At 42.4% G+C, this 14,110-nt stretch overlaps 1 protein-coding gene across 1 annotated transcript in view; it reads left to right on the plus strand.

Annotated features, from left to right (window-relative positions):
- RYR2 (ryanodine receptor 2) overlaps nt 1-14,110 on the plus strand; it is a 1,771,220-nt gene that overhangs the window by 1,215,684 nt on the left and 541,426 nt on the right. Inside the window, 1 exon segment of the mRNA XM_029593907.1 lies at nt 11,814-11,874. Coding sequence (XP_029449767.1) covers nt 11,814-11,874 — 61 coding nt within the window.

The raw sequence follows: 14,110 nt of genomic DNA on the forward strand, positions 1-14,110 counted from the left end.
GGAATTTGGTTTATCCCTGATATCTTCCTCACACTCAGTGGCTCTGTCCCTTGCATGCACACACCCACCCACCTACACATATTCTCTTACACTCAGTGACACTCTCTCCCACATACACACAGAAACTCTCTCATGCTCAGTAGCTCTCTGTCCCATACACATACACACAGGTACTCTCTCCAAACTCAGTGGCTATCTCTCTCACACACACACTCACACATACACACAGGCACTCTCTCTCATCCTGAGTGGCTATCTCTCCCTCGTACACACAGGCACTCTTTCACACTCAATGGCTCAATCTCTCACAAGGACACAGGCTCTTTTTCTCTCTCATACACACACAAGCTCTCTCTTTCTCTCTCATACACTCAAACACATTAAAGGTATCTCCTCTCTTATGGACCTTTTTTGCAACTACCCCATCGAGTCTCTTCTTTTGTCACTAGAGCAGCCTCACTGAAGATGCACCTCTAGGGGTGAGGCTGCATCAGTATAGATTTGCTGAAGAGGGTCCACATCAGTAAAGATTCACCACCGGGCGGCGGACCATGTCAGTAAAGATTCACTGCAGGGGAAGTTGGAGCCTCTTCAGTAAAGATGCGTTACTGGGGAGAGGAGGGGAGTTGCCACGTCACTTAAGATATGCTGGGAGAAGGACCGCATTGCTAAAGATGTGCCGTGGGAGAGGAAGAATTGCTTCAGTAAAGATATGCTGCTGGGTGGGAGGAGGGGAGCTGCATCAGTAAAGAAGTGCCACTGGGGGGAGGGCCGCATCACTTAACATGCACCGGGGAAGGGGCGCATTTCTTAAGATGAGCCAGAAAGGGGACCACAATGCTAAAGATGTGGCGTGGGGGTGACATCATACCTGACTTTAAAAAAAAACGCAAAGAAAAAAACAATTGAATAAAAGAAATTGGTCAGGTCTGGGGATTGATTGAATCCATTGAAGCCCCGGACTGCACACCACTGTTTCCCCAAACACTGATGGTTTTCTAAGTACCAGGTCTCCGTGACAGCCACTGTATCTGAATCAGCTTCTTACGTGACTGCCTCTAAATCCAGGGCTTTATTTCTCATACTATGAGCATTAGTGTACATTGCTTTCCGAATATTGCCCTTTTTTTCCATATCTCCTATTTCTATATGTTTTACTTACCTTACAGTGTTATTCACCCATCCCCAACAATATTAGTTTAAAGCTGTCCTCAGTAGGTTTGTGATTATGTGTTGAAAAATGCTGCACCCCTTCTTCAACAGGTGGACCCCCATCTCAACAATCCTAAAAATATCATCCCATGAACAAGGAAACCAAAATACTCTTATCTACACCATCTTTGCAACTTCCTTGCCTGAGCCTTTATCTTTGATTGGGAGGACTGAGGAGAATACCACCTGTACACCTATCTGCTTTACCCTTTCTCCCAGAGCCATGAAGTCATAAATACTCACTTTCAATGCATTCCATATGTACGCATGCAAATGTGCATATGTTGGGGGATAGACATATGCGATATGCAATGATTATAAAATACTATTGTTGATCTCCACACAGCCATATATGTACACATATGCAGCTGTACAGTGTTATTTGAAAGTTATCCTCTAAATGTGTTGCGGTGGTGGCTGCACAGTTATGAAATTTGGGGGTTTTCCCAAGCTTGACAGTTGATCAAGAGCATATTTCAAGGAGATGCCATAGAATCAATGAGCAAAACCACTGGGGTGTTGGAGTTTCTTGAGTTCATCATCATCTACACCCAAGACTTTATAGGAACTCTGCTAGGTATGATTTAGCTGAAAGTCTTCTTCCCAAGGGAGAGGATCATCACACTGATATCTCCAGTGGAGAGGATAAGAATGAGTCAGCAGTCATCAGCTTGGGACTTGTTGGGCCTTACAGCTTCAATAGTATACCTTGTTCTCTTGGCATATCTTCACATTAGTAGAGCCTAATTGAACCTATTATCAATTAAGAGGACTCAAGTCACTCAAGATCTCTGGGACAGCATCCACATTACCCATTGTCTCAGAGAATCTGTATACTGGTGGTTGATTTGATCAAATTTGGCCAAAGGAATACCCCTCCAAATTCCTCTGGTTCAAATTGTCCTAACCATAGATGCGGCCAACTTAGGATAAGGAGCTCACCTACAGAGGCTTCACATCCAACGTCTGTAGCTCCCTCAGGAAGACTTCATCAAATAAATGTCCTAGAGCTAAGGGTAATATGATATGTTCTTTTTTTTTTTAATTTATACTTTATTAAATTTCTCAAACATTTCTTACAATGAAAAAGAAAGGTATAATGTAAAAACAGGCAGATACTTTCCACATTTGAATCAAATTATAAGCAAATACATCCCTTGTTTTACATAAAAGTCCACTTTATAGGGGAGCTTAATTAAGGAAAATAATTTCAGAAATATTCATATCTATTGAATATAAGAGAGAAATAAACTTTTTGACCATTTATACTTCCAACTATAATCTCAATCTCTACCCGCCTTTATCTGATAGGAATACTTCTAGGTTAGAAGGTTCAAGAAAAACAAACTTATTTTTCTGGTAAGTCACAAGACACTTACAGGGAAACTTAAGAAAAAATGTTGCCCCCAGGGCCAACACTCTTTGTCGCATCGAAAGAAATTGTCTCCTTCTACACTGAGTATTCCTAGATACATCAGGAAATACTTGTACCAATTTGCCACAAAAAAGAAAACTTTTATTTAGGAAATATTTCTGTAGAACCAGATTTTTATCTTGTTCTAAACAGAAAGCCACAATTAATGTGGCTCTTGTGGCTATATCATCCATTGAAGCCTCTAAGAAGGATGTTAAATTTGGGCTTTTTTCACTCAAAATATCTATTCCTCCTTCAGGTTCTATTACCTCTCTCCTATAATTGGATATATAATACATTTTTTATATCAATATATCATTAGTAATATGTAATATCTCATTAACATATTTTTTGAAAAGTTCTTGAGGAGATAGTAGTCTCGTATATGGGAAATTTAGAAATCGCAAGTTCTTATTACGTAATAAATTTTCCATATTCTCTAGATTTTTATATAGTATAACAGTATCTTTTATGAAGGTAGTCCCAGTTGTCTGTAGGGACATTATTTGAGAGCCCATCAATGAGTTAGAGGCTTCAACTTGTTCAATTCTTTTACTGAAATCTTCCATTTTCACATTAATTTCTGCAGAAAAGACAGTGGATTGAGTTATGGACTGGGAAACCATCCTTTCCACTTTGGTGATGGCTTTCCAAACGTCCACTAGGGAGATATTATCAGGCACCAGAATCTCCTCTGAAGCCTGCTCTAGAGACTTTTGTCCATATTCTTTTGATTTTATTCCCTCCCTTGCTTCGGGGGCATTAAAGCATTTCTCCTGCTCCATACAAAAAGTGCTTGATTACTGTCTACCTCTTTCTCAGTCTGTCCTGAATAATAACTAATTTAAAGGTTAATTTTCAAAAAGGTGTGTGCATAAAAATCAGCACATATACATATAAATAGTAGGGGTGTGAATCGTGTGATCGATCGTCTTAACGATCGATTTTGGCTGGGGGGGAGGGAAATCTGATCGTCGTGGGTTTTTTTGTTTTTTTTAAATCGTTAAAAATCGTAAATCGGGGGAGGGCGGGAAAACCGGCACACCAAAAAAACCCTAAAACCCACCCTGAACCTTTAAAACAAATCCCCCACCCTCCCGAACCCCCCCAAAATGTTTTAAATTACCTGGGGTCCAGTGGGGGGGTCCCGGCGCAATCTCCCTCTCTCTGGCCACGACTGCGTTAAGAGAAATGGCGCCGGTGGCCCATTGCCCTTATCATGTGACAGGGCAAAGGTGGCGTGGGTTTTAGGGTTTTTTTGGTGTGCTGGTTTTCCCGCGCCCTATTTAATGATACAATACAAATGCCCCTGACGATAAATCGGGGGCATTTGTATTGTGTCGTGCACTAACGATTTTGGACGATTTTACAATTATCTGACGATAATTTTAATCGTTCAAAAACGATTCACATCCCTAATAAATAGCACATACTCGTGTATATGCTATTTTATAAACCTCAAAATACACCTGTAAGTAAGGCTATGTGAATAAATTTGCATGTGCAAAAAGGGGCAGGTCGGGGCATTCTAGGGCGGGTACCAATATTTATGCGAGTAAGTTGCTATTTTATAAGCAATTTATGCATGTAAGTTTGGCAGCTTACTCGCTTATAATTACTCCTCTATATCTGGAGTAAGTTATTGTAAATGATTTAAAAGTGAAAAATGACTGGGTAGGTGGTTTGGTGAAATGGGGGGGGGGGGGACTGTAGGCAGGTTTTAAAGTTATCCTCTAAACTTTCTAATAATAGGGTAGTTCTGGTAGTGTTGGTCTCCATCTTAACCAGACAATCATCCTTCCAATATTTTTCACCAGGCCAAATGTCCACAAAGGTGAACAAGCATTACATAGTTTGGGTCACAAAAGAGTGTTAGCCTTCTATCTAGAGCAGACTCAAGCCCTTAGAAAGTCCACACAGCTTTTTATTTCTTTCTACCACCAACAAACAAAGAATCTACCATTGCCAAGCATCCTCTTTCAAATTGACCAGCAGATTTCATCTCCTTCTGTTATCCCCAGGCAAGTCTGAATCTGGTGGGCCATGCCAAGGTTCATAGTGTCAGACCCAAAGCAGCATTGGTAGTCCACGTAAGATCAGTCTTCATGAAGGAGATTTTCAAGGCTGTGACGTGGAGTTCTTTGTTCATATTCACATATCACTTCTTTTTGGACTGGGAATCCTACATGATAGTAGATGTGGCAAGTCTGTCCTGAAGAGTATGTTTGAGGTGTAGCACCCAACCCAACTCCATCATCCGTAGGGTCTATTAGTTTGTTTCCAGATTACCTCTTTGTATATTAGAAAGAAACCCCCCAGAAAATAATAAAATGATCTGTTGCCATCAAAACCAGTTTTTGCCTGTTGGCATTGTTTGCATGTTAATTTCCTCTTCTTTCCATTTTGGAAAGACTGTAGCTAGGTCTTCCCCATGTGTGAGGACTGAGCAGCCTGCTTGTCTTCGAAGAAAGCAAAATTGCTTACCTGAAACAGGTGTTCTCCAAGAACAGCAGGATGTCGGTCTTCATGAAATCCTTTTGCCTCCTCTTTGAGCTGGTTCTCCAGTTTCTAAAGGTTTGTATAGACTGAAGGGGATACTCATGCTCCACTGTGCATGCTGAAAGCTTCTGGAAGCTATGAAGTAATCTTCTGCACAGTGCTCTGTCAGATGATTTCACTGACATCCTCCTGTCCTCAGAGAACACCTGTTACAGGTAAGCAGCTTTTTTATCTGTGTAACTGGGCTTTTTGATTATCGCCCACTCTCTACGCAGGTATGGTATCTGCATATATCGGTAATGCGGATACTTTTACCCGGGCGTTCTTGGGGTGGGATTAGGTTGTGGTAGACACTTAACTACCTAGTTTTGCAAAGAAAAAGGATCTGTACAAAATGAAAGGCAAAAGTTATGCAGGTATTTTTTCATGAGGTAATTCAACAAATCTGTCCTTGAAATTTGCTTTGATTATTTCAGCAAACCCACTGGTAAAACTACTCAAGGTGTTTTGCAGAAATGAGAGCTGTATGATTATTGCCTCCTAAATGTTTAAAAAGATCTAAAGAGCTCATGGAGTTCTAAACTACAGTTTCTGCCAAATATATCGACTATCCACATTTATGTTATAGAACATAATGCATGGTTGATTAGAACAGTTTGTTTCTATTTTAGGACTGAATGATACGCACTGATTGCCTGCTAGCTGACAGGCACATTTAATGCAGTGCAACTGCCAAGTTGTTTTTTTTTAGGGAATTTGCTTTTAGATTTTTTTTTCCCCAGTATTCAGGCAGTTTTGCAGTACAGGTTTAGGTTATATGCATAACTATACAGTATATCTGCAATATACCTGCATCCACCCTTGTTTCTAGATAACAAAGGCTCCTTACTGAGGCCTAGATTCATCAAGATGCAATAGATTTTGCATGAAAAAGGAAAAGGGATATGGCTATGATAATTTTAGAGTTACTGCACTGTATTTTAATGCTTTGCATAGGTATTGTAATGCAACCAGTGATATTTTTACTTTGTGAGCAGCAAAGGAGAGAGAAAGAGAGGACATATCAGCCAAGTGAGAGCGGCTGGGAATATTTTAAGGGTTATTGAAATTCTTGGGAGTGGAGGGCAGGAGGCTCCCTATCATAAAGAGGGTGGTGATGGCTTCCCCTGCTGAAATGTTTCTATCAAGCAGGGGGGGACGAAGGATGGCAGAGGGTTGTTAGCATACCCTCTGCCAACATGTTTTTATTTGGTGGGAGGGAGAAGGGATGTCAGCAGCCTTTTGGCATCCCAGCCAAACGTTTTCTATCAGGCAGGAGGGGGATATCAATATTTCCTCCCCCAGTTCACTTAGGTAAAAGGGAGAGTAGAATGCAGGGGTAGGGGTGGCTGCCCCCTCTCTCATTAATGCCTTTACTAAGGTCAGCCAGATTTAGGAATAGCTATGACAGCATCTAAATTTTGCCAGACAAGTTAGAAGGAAGCGCTGAAATTGTTGCGCTGGGGCGTGGACCCTTGTCCTGTGGCAGTACAGGGACTGTCCACAGGGGGCAGAGCACGGAAGGAGACAGAGGCAGTGTAGAGCTTCACCACTGGAAGCCCGAGGTCCCCCCGGGAGGAGCCCGTAGGGACCCGGGCCGCTTGGACGTAGGTGGGTCTCGCAGGGTCTCCTTGGAGAGTGTAAGTCCGGCGTGCCCACAGATGCTAGAGGAGCGCTATCAGGTTCAAGGCTGGGAACAGGTTGGAGCAGAGCGAACTAGAACAGGGATGGCGATGACAAGGCTAGGGACAGAGCCAGAATCAAGCAAGGTCAGGCAAGCAAGGTCAGAGTTCAGAAGTCAGTCCGAGGAATGGTCAACGAAGCAAGGGTCAAGATCCAGAGGTCAGGCAAGGTCGAAGGGCAAACTGAGGTCTTTCGCAGTTGACAGGCAGGCAGGTCAGGAACAAGCTGAGGTTTTGGTCAGGCAGCAGGCAGGTCAGGAACAAGCTGAGGTCTTGGGCAGGCAGGCAGGTAAGGAACAAGCTGAGGTCTTGGGCAGGCGGCAGGCAGGCAGGTCAGGAACAAGCTGAGGTCTTGGTCAGGCGGCAGGCAGGTTAGGAACAAGCTGAGGTCTTGGGCAGGCAGCAGGCAGGCAGGCAGGCAGGTCAGGAACAAGCTGAGGTCTATACCAGAAGGACAGTCCGAGGTAAGACCGGGGAGACGAACAACGAACACTGGAACAAGCAGGGCTAGGAAGCAGGAACAAGCAGGAACGGAACTGGAACAGAAGGATCCTGCAACGAGACTAGGAACAAGCAAGCAGGAACACAAGAAAGGGCAATCTCAGGAACAAACCGACCCGATTGCCAAGGCAAGGAAGTAGGGCCAGGAACTTCCTTTTAACATGAGTTCAATCAGGGTGCACCGCAAAACTAGGCCCCACCCTGGAACCTACATCAGGGCGGCTGGTCCGCGCGCATGTAGGGGCATGGCTAGCTGCTGTGACGCCGAGGCCTGGCATGAGGCCTGGCATGCAGCCGAAGGCCTGGCGACCTCCGCCGCGGGACACCGGGGCCTAGCTGGGCTTGCAAGGGCCGCGAGGGAGACTGGACCAGGACCCGCTGTGGAACCCCGAAGGTCAGCGATCCCTTGCGGGTAGGGCGCATAACAGAAATCCTGTGCTAGCTGCCTAACTTTCTTTTCCTAGTCTTCCCCTTCCATGTGCTTCGCTAGAATTTGATCAGCTAAATTTAGCCACTTAAGAGTAGATTTTATAACATGTGTGCGCCGGCACGCATATGTTATAAAATCTGGGCGGCGCGTGCAAGAGGGGGGAGTTATGCAATTTTTGTACGGTGACGTTCCCTACTCCTCTTTCCACATTCCCTCCCTCTTCCCCTGTCCTTCCCACCCCTAAACCCTTTTTCTTCGTTGGAGCAGAAGCAACTTGCGCACTCCGGCCAACTGCTGGCGCCCATCCCCGGCACAGCAGCAAATGGCCGCTGTACCAGCCGCCTCCAGTCTCACACCTCCTCTCCCCCCTCCCCACCCCTTTCCTTCAGCCTGGCATTTCTGCGTGTAACGGGAGTTATGCGCGTGGCTGGGCCCCTTTGAAAATGTGCGCAGCGCGCGCAAGGCCCAACCAAACACATAGCCCCCATTTTTTACGTGTGTGGCCGATTAAAAATTTACCCGTGAGTGAAACTTAGGTTCCTAATTTAGCCAGTTATCGTAGTCAGTTTTCAGAGGTATTGATGTAGCCAGTTAAGTCCTCACATAGCAGCCTAGAATCCTTTGACAACTGACCTGTTTGTGTGTTGTTTTATTGACTTATCAGGGCCAAATTTATTAAAGGCCGTTTCCCTTCCTTATGACAAGGGGAAAATATTTTGATACATCAAACCACAGATGAAAATCTGCATTTTAAAACTTGCTTAAAGTGGTTACAAATAAATCTGAATTTTGTTAGCCTCTTGTTCTTTAATTTGAAGGATGTTTACATCTGTGCTTATAAGTTATTTAAGGTCACATGCTTTTCATCTTTGATGGCCATTTCATGAATGTTTATCTTCATGCAGAATGTCAATATTTTAGAACAAGCACATTCTGAATGCTCTGAGACAGATGCAGGAAAAACTCAGATAAATTAAAATCCATTCAGCTGACATGTTGAGCTGCTCAAATTACATACCTTCTTTATACTGCAGCCCTGCTTATAAGCTTAAGCAAGTGCTTGCTGTGTATTAAAGTAATTTGATGTATCATGATTTATTTTTGCACACCTGCATGATTTGTTAAGACCGTGCATTAGCTGAACTGTGCCTTTTTAAAGTATTTCCCTAGTTACAGTTGTTCATATGCATATTTATATACAGCATGCAGCTGTAATACAAAATAACTAATGTCAAAAATAGAAGCAAGACCACAAAAAAATTGTAAAGTCAGAAAAAAGTGATCACTAATTCCAAATCATATAATTACAACACTGTCAATTACCAATAGTTGTTTTTATTGCATTTCAAAAATTAATACATCAAAAACTTGAGTGAACAATGCCAAATCCATACCAAAGAAAAAATGTATACTAAACATTTATGCATATGCATACTTGATAAAGCTGTCCCCTCAGCCCACCAAAAAGGGGCAGATCCAACTAAAATAGTAAGGAGAACCTTACAAAGAAAAAGTTACAAAGAAAAGTTCCATATCAGCTTTATATTAATTTGAAAATTATTATCAACTATTCATTTAGGCTGACAGTTGCTGCTTAAGACAAAGGCTCACCCTGGTTCTTGGGAATCTGAAAAGAAACAGTTATAAAAAATATATAACACCACACATTACCTATAAAGAGAAAATCATTTATAAAGGGAACATATATACACTCTAGTGTGCAGGGAGGTAGCCTCCTGGCGCAGTCAAGTAATGTTTACCTGCACTCTCGATAAATCGGGAAATAGCAAAAGTGTTTGGTTGTAGAATAATGGCTGCTGCTTCTGAATAAAATAGGCACATGATAGAAATTCTGCCCTGGGATCACATGAATCATCAAAATCATTGTCTCAGTGTGTTGCAGTTGTCAAAGAAGCAAATAGAATGCTTGGAGTGATTAAGAAAGGAATGGTGGATAAAACAATATCATAATACTTCTCTTTTGCTCTATGGTGAGACCACACTTTGAATACAGTGTGCAGTTCTGGTCACAACACCTCAAAAATGACATCGTTGTACTGGAACAGGTTCAGAGAAGGGTGACCAAAATAATAAAGGGGGTGGAATGGCTCCCCTATGAGGAAAGGCTAAAGAGGTTAGGGCTCTTTAGCTTGGAGAAAAGATGGCTGAGCGGGAATATGATAGACGTCTATAAAATTATGAGAGGACTAGAATAGGTAAATGTGAATCAGTTATTTACTCTTTCAGATAATACAAGGACTGGGGAAACTTCATAAAGTTAGCAAGCAGCACATTTAAAGCAAATTGAAGAAAATTCTTTTTCACTCAACACAGAATTAAGCTCTGGAATTCATTGCCAGAAGATATGGTTAAGGAAGTTAGCATAGCTGGGTTTAAAAAAGGTTTGAACAAGTTCCTGGAGAAGTCCATAAGCTGCTATTAATCAAATTAACTTAGGGAATAGCCACTACGAATTACTGGCATTAGTAGTAGGGGATTTATTTACTGTTTGGGTACTGGCCAGGTACTTTTATCCTGGATTAGTCACTGTTGAAAACAGAATGTTGGGCTTGATGGACCCTTGGTCTGACCCAGTATGACAACCTTTTGGGGTACATTTTAAAGCAAAGCATGTGCGCATACTTTTGTTCGCGCACCAGGCATGAACAAAAGTACGCCGGATTTTATAAGATACGTGCGTATTTTATAAAATCCAGGGTCAGCGCGCGCAAGGGGGTGCACATTTGTGCAACTTGCGCGCGCCGATCCCTGCGCGCGCTGCCCGTTCCTTCCGCCTCCCCCCACTTTCCCCTCCCTTCCCCTACCTAACCCACCCTCCCAGCCCTATCTAAACCCCCCTACCTTTGTCGCACAAGTTATGCGCGCTGGGCTGGCTGCCGCGTGCCATGTTCCGGTCCGGAGGCCGCGGCCACGTCCCCGGAACGCCCCTGGGCTGAAACCACGCCCGCGGCACCGCCCTGGATGACGCGCCGATCACGTCACGCCCCCCCCCCCCACGCCCCCGGATGATGCGCTGATCACGTCACACCCCCAACACACCCACCCCAAGAAAGCCCCGGGACTTACGCGCGTCCCGGAGCTTTGCACGCGCTGGAAGCCTATGCAATATAAGCTCGGCGCGCACAGGGCCGTTTTAGAAGGGTTACGCGCGTACCCCTTTTAAAATCCGGCCCTTTATGTTCTTATGTTCTGAAAGCATAGATATATGTCAGATGTCAAAACAACTAAAGATAATTTTTTTTTTCCAGAGAAACAAAGCGAGACCAAATTGTCTAAAATGGTTTAATCAGTGAAGATCTGCTAGTCAGTTTAGACAATGTCATAACTAATACTTCATTGGCTGCTGAACTTATCCCTCCTCCTGAAGTTGACCAGATGCCTAGCTCCATAGCCAAATTATTGGCAGAACTTCCTATTTCAGAGCTACCTCAGCTTGAGGCCTGAGAAGGAAGGGGGTCTGAACATGGCAATGTGCTTTTGGGAAGACAATGAGGGAGTCCTAGTTTTATCTGAGCTCAATGAAACATCTGTATCCAGCAGGGCAGCTGTTCATTTGGAGCCCCCAAATGTCTCAGAGTCTGAGTTCCTCTCTAAGTCCAAAATGGAGAACTGCTTATGGGTCATCTTGGGAAACTCTGAGAGAAGCCCCCTGATTCTTCTCTTTGCTTTATCTGAGAAACAGGTATTGTACAGGCAATAGTACGGGTCTGGCTTAGGCAGTCTTCAGAAGGAGCTCAGCATTGCATGTTCTCCCTTCAAGTTGCAATATTGGATCCTTTCCAGACCTGCAAATAAATATTTGATACAAGGACATTCATAACTTCATAGCAATGTATTCATGAGAATTTCACAGGTTCATATGATCATCTTGTAACTGAAGTTTTTATTTTTTGCAGCAGTATAGTTATGTGTTTTGGAGAGTTATTGACCATGTTTTTTTTTCCAAAATAAAAATATTCGGAATAATATTATTCAAAATGATCGTAATAAATGATCCTTTTTGTTTTGCACTTAGGAAATGATGCAACTTCAATTGTCAACTGTCTTCACATATTGGCTCAGACCTTGGATGCAAGGTAAAATGAGGACTACATTAGTTCAGAAAACAAACTTCTAAAAAATTGGGATTATCCGTATGAAGTCTTAGTAGGTTGTGGTAACCTTTAAAAGACCGGCACAAAATGTTGTCAGCTGGAAAACTGCACTATATTGATTTAAAAGGAAGAAACATAAGTTACGTTGAGTTCCTTGTGCTGTGAATATGCTTTGTAACAAAAATATCCCTCATATTTATCAAGAATGTTTTTCCATGGAAGGAACGGTTAATAAATGGTTCACATGCTTTCATAACATTCAAAAACTACTGTATTTTTGTTTGATGATGCATTATTTTTAATTGAACATCCTGGTTCTTTTGAAAAAGCACAAACTACATAATTGTTGTGGTAAAATGTGCCCAGTGCTAAGTATGCAAAATAAAGAAATAGCTCCATTTGAAGTTCTGCACAAATGAAGCTAGTTCAGACTCCCCAAGTTATTTGCACATTTTGGCAGAGCCTAATTACCTAGTTTACCTTATGCATGATTTAACTTTAAAGATAATTTTCAAAGATCAGTTATAAGATCAAGATAAGAAGTTTTGAAATTAAATAATAAACAAAATAGAAAATCAATTTTGTTGTTAAAACAGAGAAATGTGATGACAGAAAAAGACCATATAACCTAGCTAGTCTGCCTATCCACCCAATTAATTTAGCTTTACAATTTCTATTGCTTTCTCATAAATCCCTGGTGTTTTTTATCCCATGTATGTATCCCCTTAAGTGTATATATCCCTTTGGTATTGTACTTTCCTCAGGGACAGACAGGCTGGACACAGACTGGGTGTTCCAATAAAATGTACTGATTAATTCCAAAACATCAATCATTGTCCAATATACTTTCCGTAACTGAAACTGTACAGTGAAATTATTTACATAGTCTCTAATTCCTCATCAGTGTCCAAAAAGCCCCGGGTGTAGGGGAATCCTATTGGGGAACCCTAAAAGCTTGAAAAAAATCCTTAGTCTGTTCTGTCTTTTGCCCTCAGCCTGTGTCCTGGTCCCTTTGGAGTGAAGATCTGGTTGGGAGTTTCCAGATCTTGATGTTTCATCCCACACTTCCTTTAAATTTGTGTGACTTCTCTGAAGGGAAACGTCTGATGATTCCAGTCTTGAAACAATTTCTCAGTCTCAAATTGTGAGGAGGGTTGGTAAAAAACCTCCACATTAGCAAAAAGGGGAAAAAAATTTAAATTACTCTTAGTTCAAAAAAACCACTGTTAGAACCCTCGGTACACAGCTGCTCCCTCCCAGCCGTCTGACTTACCAGCATCCCATGCTATCTTCTTGGAAGAACACCACCACTACATGCACTCAAATGCACCTATAGCATGGACCTGGAGGTGGACGCCTTAGGTGCATGTGTGCCCATATACGTGCATATTATACATGCCGAGGTGGGAAGCAGAAGGAGGTGCAGGCTCATCTGCATACTGCTCCCAGCATCTCCCAGGAGAGGAGTCCAGAGGTCATTGCAAGCGATCAAGGGATTGAATTCCACAGCCCCAGCTTCCAGAGGCCCCGCACCCTTTGCAGTAGAAGAGGACTTGAAGCGTGCGCCGTTAGGCACATGAATCTCAAACCCTTCAATTAACTGAGTGAAGATCAATTTAATGGTAGTTAAAGAGGATTGGTAAGTATAGCTTTGGGAAATCTTTGGCCTTATAAAAGTTTGGTGAAAGGTGAAATAGAGGGATATATTCTTTAGAGTTTGTGTGTGTCTGAGGTAATAAGCAAGGCAGAGATAGTTAATTCTAGTATCTGTCTTTCCCACCCATTCATCCCTTGATTTTTAGGCAAGAGACACTTTCTCATTAAAAATCAATCAGGGTCTTATCTAAATCATACTATTATACCAGCCCTTATTGAAAGTTTAATCATCCCCTTGTAGGACACTAGCTGATTAATTAGTAAATTCACCTGTAAATTTAAAGTACTCTAATTACAACTTACTTAGTATCCTAAACTTAAATAGCAGATTAATTAGTAAATACTCCTGTAATTTTAAAGTACTCTAATTCATACTCCCTTTGTATCCTAAACTTAACTAGGAACTCAATAAAACTAAGATGAAGGCAGCAGTCCAGCAGCAAGAGGGGGGCTTTCCAGTCTTTTGCATTGAGTGTCATATGTATGACTTTTTACCCGCCGGTGAGAGATTGTATGTGTGTACTTGGTGCAAAGAGCTCCAGGCTCTCAGGGAACGAGTCCT

The sequence above is a fragment of the Rhinatrema bivittatum genome, chromosome 3, assembly GCF_901001135.1.
Source record: "Rhinatrema bivittatum chromosome 3, aRhiBiv1.1, whole genome shotgun sequence".
Taxonomy (NCBI): Eukaryota; Metazoa; Chordata; class Amphibia; order Gymnophiona; family Rhinatrematidae; genus Rhinatrema; species Rhinatrema bivittatum.